The sequence below is a fragment of the Capra hircus genome, chromosome 15 (genome assembly GCF_001704415.2).
Source record: "Capra hircus breed San Clemente chromosome 15, ASM170441v1, whole genome shotgun sequence".
NCBI lineage: Eukaryota > Metazoa > Chordata > Mammalia > Artiodactyla > Bovidae > Capra > Capra hircus.
This window is the reverse complement of record NC_030822.1, coordinates 16,930,178-16,948,689: the sequence shown is the minus strand read 5'-3', so window position 1 is coordinate 16,948,689 and position 18,512 is coordinate 16,930,178. Positions and strand designations below refer to the sequence as shown.

The 18,512-nt window shown below is 48.0% G+C and overlaps 1 protein-coding gene across 1 annotated transcript in view; it reads right to left on the bottom strand.

Annotated features, from left to right (window-relative positions):
* Nucleotides 1-18,512, bottom strand: part of PAMR1 (peptidase domain containing associated with muscle regeneration 1) — an 82,294-nt gene that overhangs the window by 38,664 nt on the left and 25,118 nt on the right. Inside the window, exon 3 of the mRNA XM_018059238.1 lies at nucleotides 9,675-9,803. Within this exon, the coding sequence (XP_017914727.1) occupies nucleotides 9,675-9,803 (129 nt within the window). The remainder of the gene's footprint in view (nucleotides 1-9,674; nucleotides 9,804-18,512) is intronic.

The following is an 18,512-nucleotide window of genomic DNA, read 5'->3' as shown; positions in this document are numbered from 1 at the left end:
GACTTGAACGTGAATCCGTCTAGTACCAGCACTGGATCTGTCTTAGGGTTTCCTGACCCAGCCTTCTCCTGCACCATTTTGAAGCGGCAGGATTTCCCACCCCCATTCCCAAATACATTGAATCTTTGCCGGTCCCCCTGCCCCTCCAGTTATTGGAAATGCACGTGCCGTCTTCCTGCACACCTCACATTCCTCATCGCCCCCGTCCGCCCATCTGCTGCCCGGCTACGGAAGTGATACACTGGGTGTGAGAGACAAAAAAAGAAACCTTCCTGCACAGCCTCCGCTCCCCCCCCCCCCCCCGGGGACTGGCAGCTTCCCCGCCACAAGGTGTTAAGTCCCAGCTCGCAGCAAACCTCCCGCATGGACCCCAAGTTAGAACCGGCAGCAGATGCTGCCAGCCAGCTTCTGGTTTCCTCCCTGGAATCAGACAGTAGTGTCACGCTCAGATCCTCTCTCCCCCTCTCAGATCCGGGGGAGCCAGCAGGCTTTGGCCAGCCTGAGGGTCTCATGATGCCTGGGGAGTACCTGGGGACCCACCCCTGATCTGGGCACTGGCCACTGGCCAGGTGAGATGTGAGACCACTGGCTCCTGGAAACCAGGGGCTGTCCTTCAGAAACAGCCAGGATTCCCAACCACACAAACAGCCGGGACCTTCATGATGTTTCCCTTCTCACTCTGGAGGGGAGGCCAGAGTCGGCCTCAAGACAGGGTGCAAGTTCCAAGCAGCCAGAGACACAGAGGCCACTTCTCAGAAATGTGCTTTGCGGTGGAGGGGTGGGGGTGGGGGGCAGCGGTGCGCAGTTAGTGGGCACTGGGCAAAAGAGAAGGACCCATGCCCTCCTCACACCAAGGGGCTCCTTCAGCCCCCGTCTCACTCCCACCCCCACGGGGAGTCCAAGGAGCCGGGTACAGGGCAGACTCACTGCACCCTCTGTCTAGGGCTGAACACAGCCAAGTGTCCCCGCCAACGAAGTGCGGCTGGCCAGCCAAGCAGGTGGTCCTGGGGCTGAAAGACGGGAGTGGCAAGGGCCTGGACGACGTGCTCAGATTCCCTGACCACATCTGGCTGCAAGGGAAGAGGTGTGCATGTGCGTGCGTGCGTGTACATAGGGAATTTTGCCAGCCACGCCAGGCTGGCCCCTGGGATCTCAAATCCTGGACTCATCTCCAACCCTGCCTCCTCCCCTATCCTCGCTACAAACCCAAACCGGAGAGAGAGCTGGATAGACTCTGCTTTGACAGAGCTGAAAGGAAATCTTCATGAATTTCCAAACTAGAATGAGAGCTGGAAGCTTCCCAACAGCAGTGAACACCCCCAGCATTCTGACAAGTGTCCTTATCTCCAGCTGGGGGAGAAAGGAGGGAGGGGTGCTTCTGAGAAGCAGTGGATTTTTTTTTTTTTTTAATCTTTCCCCTTGTCTGGGGGCAGGGAGGACTAAAGAAAGAATTCTGATAGCTTCCTTTTTTTTTTTTGGCCATGCTTCACAACTTGCAGGATCTTAGCTGCCTGACCAGGGATTGACCCACACCTTCAGCAATGAAAGCTTGGAGTCCTAACCACTGATGCAGGCGTGTGTGGGTATGCTAAGTCACTTTAGCCACGTCTGACTCTGTATGACCCTGTGGACTGTAGCCCCCTAGGGTCCTCTGTCCAGGGGATTCTCCAGGCAAGAATACTGGAGTGGGTTGCCATGCCCTCCTCCAGGGGATCTTCCCAACCCAGGGACTGAACCCATGTCTCTTACATCTCCTGCACTGGCAAGCGGGCTCTTTAACCATTAGTGCCACCTGGGAAGCCCCTGGAAGCCAGACCAGGTCCTAATCTCAGTTCAGATTTGTCCTAGATGTGTGACCCCAGACAACTTCTTCAGATTTTCCAAGCTGAGCGTCCCTCATGTGGAAATAACAGGAGTACCTACAACCATGCTGTTGTTGCTGATTTATTATTTAAGGATTTAATGAGATAGTTACTGTGTGTGAAGCATTTAGCACACATAAACAATAAATGGCAGCTAACACTGTCATTTCTCAAGTATTGTCTGAATCTGAGACACAAATTTGGCAAAAGAATCACAGGTGACAGCCCAGGTTCTGATCCACTGCTCCAGGTCTCCTAAGAGCCTGTTTACATCATTGGCTAAAGCTCTAAAGCCTTGAGGCCCAGGAGCCTAGACAGGGATGGCAGAACAAAAGCCTGGATGATGACGTGGGAATGACCCACACACCAGACCAGAAGCAAGAAGGAAGCTGACACCGTCCGTGTGATTTGGTTCAGCCTACCCTGACCTGCTCATCCCTCAGACAGGCACTTGGAGTGAAGACCTCAAGGGCCTCTCACTTCAAGAAGCAGCTTAGAACAGAGGAAGGGACTGGATTTTGGGGCCCACCTTCTGAACTGGCATCTTGGCTCTGCCACGTAACACCTGCGGGACAGCAAGCGGTAAAGTGACTCAGCCTCTCTGAGCCTCGATGTCCTCACCTGTAAAAGGCTGGATGAGGATGAATGGTTCGTACATGAAGGTACTTAGAGCAATGTCTGGCTCATAATAAGTGATAGCTTTTACCAGGGGCTCACGTCTTCATTAGGTCTCTAGAAATGACTTCATGGCCCACTCTGTGATCTGGTCTATAATTCCAATCAATCTAATACTTCACAATGGTTGCTTAAGTGTGTGTCTCCTCCATGACACAGTTCCATGAAAGCAAAGACCTTTGTCTGTCTTGCTCACCTCTATATGCATGAAATATGTGCTTAATTATTAACTGAATAAATGACTCTGCCAAATTAAATCAAGCCTCTTCCTGCCCAATCAAACCATTTTTGAATCCTCTTCCCAATCCCATACCAAATGGTCTATCCGTTCAGTTGAAACAGTTGTCCAGCAAAAATACCATCTACCACTTTGTTGCAAAAAGGTTTTTCTCCCCCAGATTCATCACAATCTTCACCAAAAAAGCATACACTGAGATAACCCTGACGATCCAATTCAAAAGTCAAGGACTGGGCTAGAGCAGCATAAAAAATTAGACAACCAAATATTTTCTTTTTTCTCTGTGCTTCAGTTTGGTTGATTTCTACCAACCTGTATTTAAATTCCCTGATCCTGTCTTCCATCGTGATCAATCAGCTGTTAATCCCCTCTGATGATTTTTTAATTTCAAATATTACAATGTGTTCAGTTCTGAGATATCCTTTTGGTTCTTATTAATGCTTTCTAAATCTATTCTCAATTTTCTCATCTCTTCATCCATTATAATTACCGTTTCCTGCAGATTCTTTAATATATTCATTTTAAAATTATTTAAAACTCCTTGTCTGAAAATTCTAATATTTGATCCCATGTGGTGTGTTTCTCTTGACTGATCCTTCTCTTGACTATCGGTCCTATTCTCTTCTTGCTTAGTCACAACAGAAAAGACATATTTTCTTTTGACTGGTAATATCTTTTCCTCTATTAGGCAGGTGGAATGAGGTACTGATCAATTTGATCAAAGCAGGAAGCAAGCTGGTTTGGGGCAGGACTGAGGCTAGAATCCCTCCAGAAGCATCTTGAAAGTCAAGCAGTGGGAACCTTAGAAAACTTATTTTTGATTTTGAACATTCTCCCTGCCCAACTTCCAGCACTTCCATGACTGTAAGGTCAGAAATCTTTGAGCCTGTGAGACCACTAGACTCTGAGATGACCAATTTTTGAAACTGGAAAATGACAACAATATTCCAAGATCTTCTGCTCTCTAGCCTCACCCCAGCCTCTGCTTGCTCAACAAAATTTCACCAACGAGAAGTCTCAGTGGATAGGGTAATCTTGTTTGGGGGTCTTTTTTAGATGCAAGTTCAATAGGCCAGCCCACAGGCTCATCCCAAGTCTGGCTGGCTCCTCCTCCTTCTCAGGCAGGCCTTCACCTGCCCCGCCCTGACCTCGGTAGCTGGCCTCAGGTAAGATGTATCCTGGATCACTTGCTCTCCTAGGAAGAGCTCTTTCCTACGGAGTTTAGTTTCTTATAGATTCTGTGTTCATAGATACGTGATGGCTTTAAAGTAAATTCTGAGTTTCCCTTGATTTTACAGAGTGATTTTTTGCTGTTTGAAGAGGAAGGAAGGCTTTTTTCATGTCCCTCTCCACCCAAACCAGAAGTTGAGCAATAATCAATGAGCTCTTTAATAACATAAAATCGTCTGCCAAAGTTCAAACGTTCATTCTATAGAATCAAGAACTTCAGCACATAAAGTATGAAATGCTATTCACCACACATACAATACTTGTCCTGGAAAGCAGCCTCCCACATGTCCGCGCTCAGTCACGTCCAACTCTTTGTGACCCGTGGACTGTTGCCTGCCAGGCTCCTCTGTCCACGGAATTCTCTGGGCAAGAATACTGGGGTGGGCTGCCATTTCCTCCTCCAGAGGATCTGCCCGACCCAGGGATCAGACCCACGTCTCCTGCATCTCCTGCACTGGCAGATGGATTCTTTACCACTGGGGCCACCCGGGAAGCCCTGATCTCCTCATGACCAGCGTATTATCCTCTTGTTTCTTAGGGAGTTCTGTTTTATTATTTTTCCTCTGCGGCCCCACGTTGATTTCCTTCCCAACAAAGGAAAGAGAAAGAGCGCCCTCCAAGGCTCTGATTTAGTAATAATACGAATAGCAGCTACCATTTACCAAGCACTTACTATGTTCCAGACTCCTTATTAAGGAATTTCATAGATAGCACTTCATTTAACCCTCACATTAATCCTTCGTTAAATCCTCTGATGGGGCACTGTTATTTCCCTCATTTTGTAAATGAGGAAGCTGAGATTTACAAAGATTGGGTAGCACTGCCAAAGTCACAGAAGGAGTCATGAAACAGATTAAAATCCAGGTCTTGCAGATTAAAAGCCTGGTTTCAAGCCCAGCTGTTAACCACCACATAATACCATCCGAAGACTTGATGCTTTTGAACTGTGGTGTTGGAGGAGACTCTTGAGAGTCCCTTGGACTGCAAGGAGACCCAACCAATCCATTCTGAAGGAGATCAACCCTGGGATTTCTTTGGAAGGAATGATGCTAAAGCTGAAACTCCAGTACTTTGGCCACCTCATGCAAAGAGTTGACTCATTGGAAAAGACTCTGATGCTGGGAGGGATTGGGGGCAGGAGGAGAAGGGGACGACAGAGGATGAGATGGCTGGATGGCATCACTGACTTGACGGATGTGAGTCTGAGTGAACTCCAGGAGTTGGTGCTGGACAGGGAGGCCTGGTGTGCTGCGATTCATGGGGTCTCAAAGACTCGGACACGACTGAGCGACTGAACTGCACTGAATAGCATCCTCGATTTGTACCCAGGTGAGCACTGCTCCTTTCCTGGGGGCATCAGGACACAAAAGCCCAGACTTCTGTGAGCCAGCTTTCAGTAACTCCACCCAGGCGACTCTATTCTTCCCCAGCAGTACAGCTCCAGAGATGAGTAAATCAGACTCCCAGCTTTGTGGGCCTTTTCTCTCCCTCCCCCTCCTCCCCTACTTCCTTCTTTCTCCTTCTCTCTCTCTTTTCCTCCCTCCTTCTCTCCCTCTCTTTCTCCTTCTCTCTCTCTTTCTCATTGACTCTCAATCATTCCTGGACCAGCCAGCACAAATCATGCTCCTCTCTGATATTCCAACCCCACATTTTGGTCACCACTGATGGCCCATTCCTCTGTGTCTATCTACAATATGACTAAGGAAATGAAAAGTATTACAGGCCTATTAAACTCTCCCCATAAGCCCTCTCTCGTCTAGGTTGCTCTCCTAACCTTCCTACCTCCCCATGACCCTTCGGGGCCTGAAGTGTTGGCCTCACTTCGGTGCTACCTAGAAGCGTAACATCCGGGAGGCTCTTGGGCCCGCTCCTGCTCATCTCATTTAGTGGCTTAGGAACTTGGTCTGAAGGCCAAGTTAAATAAACTTCACTCTGGAAGACTGCAGAGTGGTTGCACTTAAGAACTCAACTTTCCAGTTTAAGAAGCTTTGAAAGGATGCCTTGATTTTACCTTTAGAGATCAGTGCCTCTCGTTGCCAGCACCAGATCACAGTTCCTAAATATCATTCCCCACAAGAGGAACCAGGATTGGAGAAATAGCTGGTTTCAGGACTTGCACATTTGAAACACTGAGGGAGTGGGGGCAGTGCCAAGAAGCAAGGAAGTGCTCACAGAACGATGCAGTGAACTCATCTTAAAGGGACTTTGGCGGCCAATTCTGGGACAATTTAAGCATCAAAAAGAGGACGATAGGATTAAGGGGGGAAAAATGAAAATTCATGTGCTCACTGTACAGAAGAAGAGACAGAAGACAAATGTGGGAAAATGATAATAAAGGGTGAATCCAGGTAAAGAATGAATGTAGTATTTTTTCAACTCTGTGTATTTAAAACTTATCACAATAAAAACTTGAAGAAAAAAGGAATCGCTCTTCTGAATATTCTGCGATTACTAAAGCAATCTTTCCTGGCCAGGAAAATGTGAAGAAAGTTTTCCCCTGGGCTCAGTGACCTCCAGCCCTTCTCCAGTTCTCTTGCTTAATGTAACTTGTCAATGGTTATTAATGAATCGATCACATAATGGATGTTAAAACCATAAAGAGTTGGATTAAAACCATCTGTGACGAGCATTGTCAAGGACAGTGAGCAAATAAAGGTGCTACCACGTCTGCTCAGTACTGAAAGGTCTATAATTAAAATATAAACATGTATGATCCTTTCTGGCATTTGCCTGGCACTCCTCCTTTCTTCTAAGGTTCTATATGGCACTCAGGAAAAAGTGCCAGGGTTCTACAATGGTGTTCAGCAAGAAGCCCTCCTCCTCCAGAATTAAACGATCTGAAAGGATCACTTGGGCGCCATCTACTGGGCAAATGCTTGCACTGCCACATGGCTCCAGCACTGCCCCAGCCATGCACAGACCACCCAAGTGTTCAGCTGCCCCTGAATAGAGGCAAGCAGCATCCTGCCTGCCTAGACAGCAGGGCAGACAGTCAACAAATACTGAAATGAATTACTTCCGCCTGTGAATTCCCCTTACATGTATTTAGTTTGAGCTGTAGGTGATGAGAAACTAATAACATCATATTGATGTCTTCTTATGGTCAAGTCCTGTTTCCACGAAGGTATTGTAAACTCACTGAGGGGTCCCTGTTTCCCCTGGTGACCTGCCTAGTGATCCGTAAGAAATGCTCTCTTTGTGTATGTGGCTGTGATCAGGGAAACATACACTGCATGGAATGAGGCTTTCACCGTGGAATTGAACAAGCATAACTGAACCAACACAGAATGGAACAGGAGTATGATCATTGCTTTGTTTCATAGCATTGACATATTCTTTTTGTCTCTCTTCTCTAAATTTCAGGTTCTAACATGGCAGTGACTACATCTGTCTTGCTCATCATTGCACATAGAAGCATTCTTTCAAGAAACATTTTCTGAATGGACTGTGGTTTGTTGTTCAGTTGCTAAGTTGTGTCGAACTCTTAGCAGCCCCATGAGCTGCAGCATGCCAGGTTTCTCTGTCCTTCACTATTTTTGAATGGATGGGTAGATTTATTCATTACTTCTTTTTAATGAATGGGGGCATGCATGCTCCACTTTGCCTGCCTAGTGTGGTGACCCATTGCCCTGAGCCAATTCTGCTGTCTTGGAGAAAGTTTGATCCTATACATGGAAACCATCACCAATCCAGACTAAACAGACCTACACAGTCGGCTGTTGAGCTGAGGCTAAACGCAAGACTCAACCAACAGGTACTATTTGGAAAGATACATCGACAGGATTTCTTTGGGAAAATGCAGTCCTCTGTCTTTGACTTCCTGCATGCAAATATTCTTCCCCTTCTCTGCCCTGTCCTCTAAACAAACTCACTCACAGTGTTTAGAGTATTGTTCAGAAAATATTTGTATCCTTTCCTTTGAGATGGAATATACTCTCATACTTGACTGATCTGTGGCTCAGCCACGTGACTTCCTTAGAATACGAGTGAATGTGATGATACCAGAGGCCATGAATGTGGCCATGTGTTTGGTTTGACTGCTTGTGCTTCTGTGACACACTCGAAGCAGATCACACCCCAAACTGCCCGCTGTGGTCTGAGCTCCGAACTCTAGAGTTCATCCCAGGCCAACCCAGCTGACATCAGTTAAACCCCAGCCAACTCACAGACGCATGACAGAGAAAAATACACATCTATCCTTTTGAGGTTGACTCTTATGCTGCAAAAACTGACTAATACGTATGAATACACTATCACCGCCACCTGCGAAAGCTTTAACTTAGAAATTCTACTTTCTGGCCACAATACCTCTCTCATCTACATGTTCGGTGGCTTTATCACCACTAAGCCTGCTTTTCCATCTCATCGACACCTCCAGTCTCTATTTTCTTTACCAGGTTCATTTTGGTTTCGTGTCCTGCCCACGCTGGACCCCTGGACAGTCGTGTCTCTGCCAACTCTTAGGTCAACCACATGACTGCTTTTATTCTACTCTGCTACCATGCTGCCGGTGAGCATCACCCACCTGTCCAGGCTGCATCACCTACACATTAGTTCTAGCTTCAACTGGGTCCTCGGCCATGCTTGGGCATGCTTTAACTTTTTGGTAGCTGGTGCATTTCCTCGTTCATCAGGTGGCTCTCCCCAAATTTTGGTTCTCTCAAGCCTCAGCTTCCCTTCCACTCTGCTATCATTAGAGACTTCATATGCAGCTTTGCAGAGAAAACAAAGCTACAGGATGAGTCCACCAGTAGGAGGTAGGTGAGACAAGGGGTTTGAAATCACACAGACCCCGAAATCCCACAGACTTAGGGGTCTTAGGTATTTTCCTTACCCTTTGCCCTAGACTCCTGCGTTTTTGCTACATGTTTGATCAGGCAAGAAATACCAATAACACTCCATCCTCTATCTCTGTGGACTGGAAATATCGTTCGTAAGAGTAAAATTAATGAGAGTCTAAAACCATCCTGATTGCTTCTAATTTAAATGGGGAACATGTAAAATAGGCTTAACAAAATAATAACAGTTTATACATTGCTCCAGATCCTGCCGCTCAGAGTGATATTCACCACTGGGTTGCTGCATGGGGGAATCTTAAACTGAGAGACAGTTTAGATTTCCACTCCATTTTCAAAGGATTATTGACACAGAGGGGAGTACTAATAAAGATTAAGCAATTCTTGGAGATCAAGCAGAACCCAGAAAGAATCCCTTTCCTGGGACAAGTGGCATGCTGACAGGTTGATGTGGGTTCCAAGAGTTGAACTCAGAATTTAAGAAGTTTTCCAATAGGAATTCATATTTAAAATGCACTACAGACAACATTTTTGAAGCCTTATTCACTGCCTGCTGACCAATGACAGCATGCAGTTGCTTCTGGAATGGACACGAGGCATGCTTGTGTGCAGAATGCTTTGGCTTCATTCAGGAGAGAGGGGAAGATTTAAGAGGAGACAGAAACCTCCCATGGCCAATTCCAAACAGATGTCCACAATCCACACCCAGCAGAAGGAAACACATCTTTGTTTCTTATAGTCTTACCTAGAAAGCCTTCTGGCCACAAGCTTTCCAGAACTCAAAGAGTCCAACAAAAGAAGCCTTGGTCCATGGCAAGGTGAGACTTTAAAGGAGCCTGCGCTAGAGTCGGAGCTGGGTCAGGGATTACTCACGCATGCAGTCTCCTCCGTACCAGCCCGCACGGCACTCTGCACAGTAGATCCCCTTCACGTAGAAGTCGTCCAGGGTACCCCCCCAGGAGCCGTTTCGGCACGTCTTGCAGTTTTCAAAGATGGTGCAACCTGAAACATTTCCAAGCAGAGAGTGTTCAATTAAGCACATGCGGGTTCTGATGGGTTGCATGAGAAACTGTGGACTTTGCCAGGATCTTGTCTCACCTGAGAGCATCCGGACTCAGAAAGGTGCCCTTAGGAAAAAATGCTCATCCCTAAGAAGATGCTAGAGTCACCAGCATTCAGACTGAGGAGCTTAGGGGATGGTCTGAACCATCTTCCAGGTTAGCGGCTGATAGCTTGTTTTAAAACAATTTAGCTTCTGGTCATAATTAGGAACTTCAATTTTCAATAAAATACAATGCTATTTAAACTTATTTTTAATCATTATGTTTTACAAAGCAAATAATATTGATGAAAATACCCCCAAATTTAAGACTGACAGAAAATGCTTATTATTACATTAAAACCAAATCTAAATTACATTGCTGTCTATGCTAAAGGAGAAACCTCTTGCTGATTGTAAATTTTTCACATTTTTTTACAAGGATGCTTACCTCATGTGTCATCAGTAACCTGAAAAGTATTATGAGATATTGCAAATATTTAGTAATAACCTTCCAGATTGATTGCACATTTTGGTTCTAATTCATAATTTATTTAAAAGTCAACACTGAGATAATTCAGATGCCATAAAATTTACTCTTTTAAAGTATACAATTCAGTGGGTTTTAATATATTCACAGAGTTGGGTAACCATCACCACTATCTAAATTTAGGATATTTCATCACCTCCCTCCAGAAAGGACCCCATACTTATTAGCAGTCACCCCCTGACCCTGACCCTGACCCTGATCCCTGGCAACCAGTAATCTACAGGTCATTTCACATAAATGGAAACATGCCACACATGGCCTTTCTTGTCTGGCTGTTTTCATTAGTGGCTGATGATTTAAGGTAAAATGAGATCACCTGTAGTAAAAGGCAGAATACATCAATATAGGGTATTTTTTTTCTCCTTATAAAAGTATCACATATTGATTGTGGAATATTAAGAAGATTCAAACAAGCAAAAAGAATTCAATTGAAAACACATAAAATTCCATTACCCAGAGAAAATCATCTGTAACACTCTCCCTCTGTATATACACAAACTTTTTTTTTTTAATTAGGCTTATATTATACATTGCACATTCTGTTTTACTTTTTGATTTAATAAAAATAGTAAACATCTTCCCATTCCATTAAATGTCCCTCTGTGTCATATACTCCTATAGCCAGAGTGTGCTGCTGGAAATGGCCTTCAGGTCAGTTCAGTTCAGTCGCTCAGTCGTGTCCGACTCTTTGTGACCCCATGAATCGCAGCACGCCAGGATCCCTGTCCAGCACCAAATCCCGGAGTTCACTCAGACTCGCATCCATCAAGTCAGTGATGCTATCCAGCCATCTCATCCTGGGTCATCCCCTTCTCCTCCTGTCCCCAATTCCTCCCAGCATCAGAGTCTTTTCCAATGAGTCAACTCTTTGCATGAGGTGGCCAAAGTACTGGAGTTTCAGCTTTAGCATCATTCCTTCCAAAGAAATCCCAGGGCTGATCTCCTTCAGAATGGACTGGTTGGATCTCCTTGCAGTCCAAGGGACTCTCAAGAGTCTTCTCCAACACCACAGTTCAAAAGCATCAATTCTTTGGTGCTCAGCCTTCTTCACAGTCCAACTCTCACATCCATACATGACCACAGGAAAAACCATAGCCTTGACTAGACAGCCTTAGTGCCTATTAATGGGCTCACCTTGGAAGGTGTCAGGCTCCCCGGGATCAGAAGACCACACTGGAGTGGACTGAGCAGACCTTGATCAAGGGTTGTTTTTAAAACATGGCCTCCTGAGAGGTGGGGATATTGAGGAAAGGTAGAGATAATCCAAGCCCACTTATTAAAACAAGCGCTAAGTTCTGGCTCCCCCATTCATTGTCCAGCTGTGGGTCCTTGAGCAAACTGCTTAAGTTCTCTATGCCTCAATGTTCTCATCTGTAAACCTGAGGTTAAAAAATGTACTTACCTCATAAACTTGATTTAAAAATTAATCTCACACTTACAAAGGGCCTGGCACATAGCAAGTACCCCCCAGATATGAACTATTATTATTATTCTGCATCCCTGTACTTCCACTTACTGGGCTTATCCCCACCATAGCATTTGGCATGCTCAGTGTTAACTGCCTACTATCTGTTTTCCTATATAAACTGAAGTCAAGGACTGCATCTTATTCAACACTATATCCCCCCACACTTAATGTAGTATCTCGCATGTAGTGAGTTCCAGAATATTATACGAGATTTGCGTGAATGAATAAATGGAGAGGTGGACAGTTGGAGAGATGAACGAACTGCTGATCCAGGCTTCTGAACTGTTTTGAGATAACCGGCATTTCCTTGAGCTGATAGCATACTTTTTCCTTCGGCTAAAATCAGGTCTTCATTGGCCCACAGTGCACATATTGAGTGCATACACGTGTGATGCCTGCGAGAGAGAGACTTGCAGCTCTCTCTGCATACCGTTCTGACTTTGCGCCCTTCTTCCAGTGCTTGCTTCTTCCAACCAGAAAAGAATTGCTAATACGACTCATCAGAGTTCACATGGCCCACAACTGGGTCCCAGGGGGGACCTCTGTGTCTTTTATAGGCCATCTTCACCCGTGTGTCACATTCCCATCTGATTCCCTCCCCGCTGTGCCACCTAAGAGGTCAATGGACTCCCATCTGCCTTCGATGACCCTGACAACTCTCTCTCTCCAGGCAATTAGGGACAAGCCATTAAAAACCAGTTTGGTGATTAAAACGAATAAGGCTATGTTAAAAAGACACTAAGCAGCTCACAGAATTGCCCGAATGGTAAGAGAACCAAGGTCAGAGCTAACAGCCTAGAAATGCACTAAAAGACACACCTAACTTGCTCCAGTGAGGGCCCCGGTGCTGCTGGACGTCAGCACTACCATCCCCACCGCCGGGCCTCCCAGGCGGCACAGTCGTAAAGAATCTGCCTGCCAGTGTAGGAGATATCAGAGACGCAGGTTCGATCCCTGGGTCAGGAAGATCCCTTGGAAGAGGGACTGGCTACCCACTCCAGTATCCTTGCCTGGAAAATCCCCATGGACAGAGGACCTGGCAGGCTACAGTCCATGGGGTTGCAAAAAGTTGGACATGACTGAGCACACACACCCAGACGCCCCACCAGGGCCCTGGACATTGGTCCTCGTGCAATTACTGTCAGCACAGGAGAAAGAATGGCTGCCCATCATGATGACAGAAGTGATAGAAACTCTAAAACCAGGCAGAGATCCTGCTTCTCACCTTTGAGACTGACAACATTCCAAAATGACACATTCTGTTGCAAGACCTCAGGCAAAGAATACTCTCATGGATGGCTGCTGTGAAGGCCAAATGCATGGAGAATTTGGCAAAGGCTGGGAAAATGACATATGCACCTCCCTTTGACTCAGTGATCCTTCCTCCAGGAATCTATCCCAGGGATATGCTGCAAAAATACTAGCTGATATATGCCTGAGGCTATTCACTACAGTAGTATTTATAACAGCAAAAAGCTAGAAACAATCCAAATACTCATAAACTATGGTAATCCACAGTTTATGGTGCACAATGCACATAAATGCATACACAGATTTGCTTCTATTGTCAAATATAAGCCTACCTACATGTCAAGCAAGTAGGTTTCAAGTAAGTGGTATAATGCCATAGATAAGGGAACTACAATTGACTTTAAAACATAGTATTTTGACTCTATAACCTAATGAGATACATTCCAAGGTGAATAAAAACCATAAGCATCAGTGCTGTTATTACTAACACCCATAATGCTCTAGTGTGGCTTTTTATAAATTTAAGATAAAGCGAGTAAGTGATTACTACTGCTGCTGCTGCTAAATCGCTTCAGTCATGTCCGACTCTGTGCGACCCCATAGACGGCAGCCCACCAGGCTCCCCCGTCCCTGAGATTCTCCAGGCAAGAACACTGGAGTGGGTTGCCATTTCCTTCTCCAATGCGTGAAAGTGAAAAGTGAAAGTGAAGCCGCTCAGTCGTGTCAGACCCTCAGCAACCCCATGGACTGCAGCCTTCCAGGCTCCTCCGCCCATGGGATTTTCCAGGCAAGGGTACTGGAGTGGGGTGCCATTGCCTTCTCCGAGTAAGTGATTGGTTTAGTATTATTAGGACACAGGATTTTCACCATGAAAGAAAAGACATACAAATACAAAATCCAAGAAGTTAACAGCCTTGGAATGTTACATTTGAACTTGAGTAGCAGTGAAAACATTTTAAAAATGCACATTTCCCAGTTCTAGACACTTAAGAAAACAAACAAAACCCTGTAGCAATGACAGTCCAACAGCAAGGAACACCTCAGGTGACCAGATCATGGTCTCAGACCAGAGTTCCTTGGAGAAATGGCTGATTCCAGATCTGGGGCAAAAAACAGATAAGAAGAAATCAAGAAGTCTTCAAAATCAGTGTGGTCGTGCCAGAAGAACACAGACAGACACAAAGGGGAACCCAGCATTATACGATGGGAAGTGAAGTGAAGTGAAGTCGCTCAGTCGTGTCTGACTCTTTGCAACCCCGTGGACTATAGCCCACCAGGCTCCTCCGTCCATGGGATTCTCCAGGCAAGAATACTGGAGTGGGTTGCCATTTCCTTCTCCAGGGGAACCTTCCCAACCCAGGGGTCGAACCCGGGTCTCCCACATTGCAGGCAGACGCTTTAATCTCTGAGCTACCAGGGAAGCCCTATTATATGATGGGATGTGTGCATTAAAATAAATAATGACTGACGTCAATTAAACCACATGAAGAGGAGCTAAAAAGCCTCTTGATGAAAGTGAAAGAGGAGAGTGAAAAAGTTGGCTTAAAGCTCAACATTCAGAAAACGTAGATCATGGCATCCGGTCCTATCACTTCATGGGAAATAGATGGGGAAACAGTGGAAAGAGTGTCAGACTTTATTTTTTGAGGCTCCAAAATCACTGCAGATGGTGATCGCAGCCATGAGATTAAAAGATGCTTACTCCTTGGAAGAAAAGTTATGACCAACCTAGAAAGTATATTCAAAAGCAGAGACATTACTTTGCCGACTAAGGTCCGTCTAGTCAAAGCTATGGTTTTTCCTGTGGTCATGTATGGATGTGAGAGTTGGACTGTGAAGAAGGCTGAGCGCCGAAGAATTGATGCTTTTGAACTGTGGTGTTGGAGAAGACTCTTGAGAGTCCCTTGGACTGCAAGGAGATCCAACCAGTCCATTCTGAAGGAGATCAGCTCTGGGATTTCTTTGGAAGGACTGATGCTAAAGCTGAAGCTCCAGTACTTTGGCCACCTCATGCGAAAAGTTGACTCATTGGAAAAGACTCTGATGCTGGGAGGGATTGGGGGCAAGAAGAGAAGGGGATGACAGAGAATGAGATGGCTGGATGGCATCATTGACTCGATGGACGTGAGTCTGAGTGAACTCTGGGAGACGGTGATGAACAGGGAAGTCTGGCATGCTGCGATTCATGGGGTCACAAAGAGTCGGACATGACTGAGCGACTGAACTGAACTGAACTGAGAACATCAATTCACTATTTTCGAAAATAAAAAAATTTTTAAAGTCTTTCTCTAGCTCTTCCTTTCAGGGCACCCATATGGTTAGGTGGAACAGCTCTTCACTACTCAGTTGGGAAGACCCTTCCTAGCATCAGTCAAGGTGGGTGCCTCCTGTATTGATGTAATAAGTTGTTGGGTACAGGTATGGCAGGTGTTGATGGCCTTCTGTAAGATGTGATATGAAGCACACAACAATGCCTAAAGCGCCTCTCTACCATGCGGGAGACCCGGGTTCGATCCTTGGGTTGGGAAGATCCCTTGGAGAAGGAAATGGCAATCCACTCCAGTACTATTGCCTGGAAAATCCCATGGACAGAGGAGCCTGGTAGGCTACAGTCCATGGGGTCGCAAAGAGTCGGACACGACTGAGCAACTTCACGTTCATGTTCACGTTCACGTTTACTTACCCCATGACCTCATGCCATCTCATAAAGCCAGAGCCTGCCCCCCATCACCACTGCCACAAAAACAGTAATTGTCAGCCTCTTGAAAATATCAAAAGTTGTTCAGACTTCTGGACCTCTGCCAAGGACCCCTAGTCAGGCGACCCTGACTTAGCTCTCAGATTTTCCTTAGAAAATCTAGAGGCACTGCTCAACTATTTCTCTGCACACCCTACTCACCATCAGGGAATTGGAACAGGGGGTTTCTTTTCTGGATCAAATGTGCAAGGGTCATGCTGCGGTCACTTCTATTTTAAAGCTCAGCATTACTCTCTTCCAAGAGGGAAAATGGTTTAGACGTAACACCTGTTTACTTGAGCCCTGTTTTCTCTCCCCTTCTATGATTTTCCTCAAAAGAAAGTTCCTGGTAGTAATAAGCATCACTCTCTGTGTTTTTAATAGAAGGGGAGAGGCAGAAACGAGAGAAGTGCCCAAAGCCTCTTTTTGACATCCTTTGAGGCTTCAGTGTAAGGAAAGTGTGTTTGAAATTCTCTACATCCTCTGTTTGATCAGGCCTAGAAGGGAAAAGGACTCACAGGCAGCAGATATGAAAGCACCAAGAAGCCATTCAGTGAGTTGCTAATCACACTAGAAACATATTAAGAGTGAAACTCAGTGTCCACACGGCTCTCAGCAGACAGACACTTCAGCACAGGAAAATCACTGTCTCCTCTGAGGTGGGGGCCAGGGAAGCTGGGGTTTGGGGCAAGGCAAGTGTAGCTTGATGTAAAGGCAAAAGAATGGGCACCGTGACCTGGGAAGGCCCCATCTCATCCTAGGGCACCGTGGCCTGGGAAGGCCCCGTCTCATCCTAGGGCACCGTGGCCTGGGAAGGCCCGTCTCATCCTAGGCACCGTGGCCTGGGAAGGCCCCGTCTCATCCTAGGGCACCGTGGCCTGGGAAGGCCCCGTCTCATCCTAGGGCACCGTGGCCTGGGAAGGCCCCGTCTCATCCTAGGGCACCGTGGCCTGGGAAGGCCCCGTCTCATCCTAGGGCACCGTGGCCTGGGAAGGCCCCGTCTCATCCTAGGGCACCGTGGCCTGGGAAGGCCCCGTCTCATCCTAGGGCACCGTGGCCTGGGAAGGCCCCGTCTCATCCTAGGGCACCGTGGCCTGGGAAGGCCCCGTCTCATCCTAGGGCACCGTGGCCTGGGAAGGCCCCGTCTCATCCTAGGGCACCGGCCTGGGGGCCGTCTCATCCTAGGGCACCGTGGCCTGGGAAGGCCCCGTCTCATCCTAGGGCACCGTGGCCTGGGAAGGCCCCGTCTCATCCTAGGGCACCGTGGCCTGGGAAGGCCCCGTCTCATCCTAGGGCACCGTGGCCTGGGAAGGCCCCGTCTCATCCTAGGGCACCGTGGCCTGGGAAGGCCCCGTCTCATCCTAGGGCACCGTGGCCTGGGAAGGCCCCGTCTCATCCTAGGGCACCGTGGCCTGGGAAGGCCCCGTCTCATCCTAGGGCACCGTGGCCTGGGAAGGCCCCGTCTCATCCTAGGGCACCGTGGCCTGGGAAGGCCCCGTCTCATCCTAGGGCACCGTGGCCTGGGAAGGCCCCGTCTCATCCTAGGGCACCGTGGCCTGGGAAGGCCCCGTCTCATCCTAGGGCACCGTGGCCTGGGAAGGCCCCGTCTCATCCTAGGGCACCGTGGCCTGGGAAGGCCCCGTCTCATCCTAGGGCACCGTGGCCTGGGAAGGCCCCGTCTCATCCTAGGGCACCGTGGCCTGGGAAGGCCCCGTCTCATCCTAGGGCACCGTGGCCTGGGAAGGCCCCGTCTCATCCTAGGGCACCGTGGCCTGGGAAGGCCCCGTCTCATCCTAGGGCACCGTGGCCTGGGAAGGCCCCGTCTCATCCTAGGGCACCGTGGCCTGGGAAGGCCCCGTCTCATCCTAGGGCACCGTGGCCTGGGAAGGCCCCGTCTCATCCTAGGGCACCGTGGCCTGGGAAGGCCCCGTCTCATCCTAGGGCACCGTGGCCTGGGAAGGCCCCGTCTCATCCTAGGGCACCGTGGCCTGGGAAGGCCCCGTCTCATCCTAGGGCACCGTGGCCTGGGAAGGCCCCGTCTCATCCTAGGGCACCGTGGCCTGGGAAGGCCCCGTCTCATCCTAGGGCACCGTGGCCTGGGAAGGCCCCGTCTCATCCTAGGGCACCGTGGCCTGGGAAGGCCCCGTCTCATCCTAGGGCACCGTGGCCTGGGAAGGCCCCGTCTCATCCTAGGGCACCGTGGCCTGGGAAGGCCCCGTCTCATCCTAGGGCACCGTGGCCTGGGAAGGCCCCGTCTCATCCTAGGGCACCGTGGCCTGGGAAGGCCCCGTCTCATCCTAGGGCACCGTGGCCTGGGAAGGCCCCGTCTCATCCTAGGGCACCGTGGCCTGGGAAGGCCCCGTCTCATCCTAGGATGCTTGCATATCACTGGGAGGCGTGGTGGTGCATGCATGCTCAGTCGTGTCTGTTTCTTTGTGACCCCGTGAACTGTAGCCCACCGAGCTCCTCTGTCCATGGGATTTTCCTGCAAGAATACATATTACTGGGACCAGTTCCCAAATGCCCAAGCATCTCCCCTGACTTCTGCTCTTCCCTTCCCTTCCAACCAACTCCAAACTGTCATCAACTGCACTCTCTAATCGCTCTCAGATCCCTCCACCTCTCCCCATCCACAGGGTTTCTCTTCATCAAGGTCTCCATTGTTC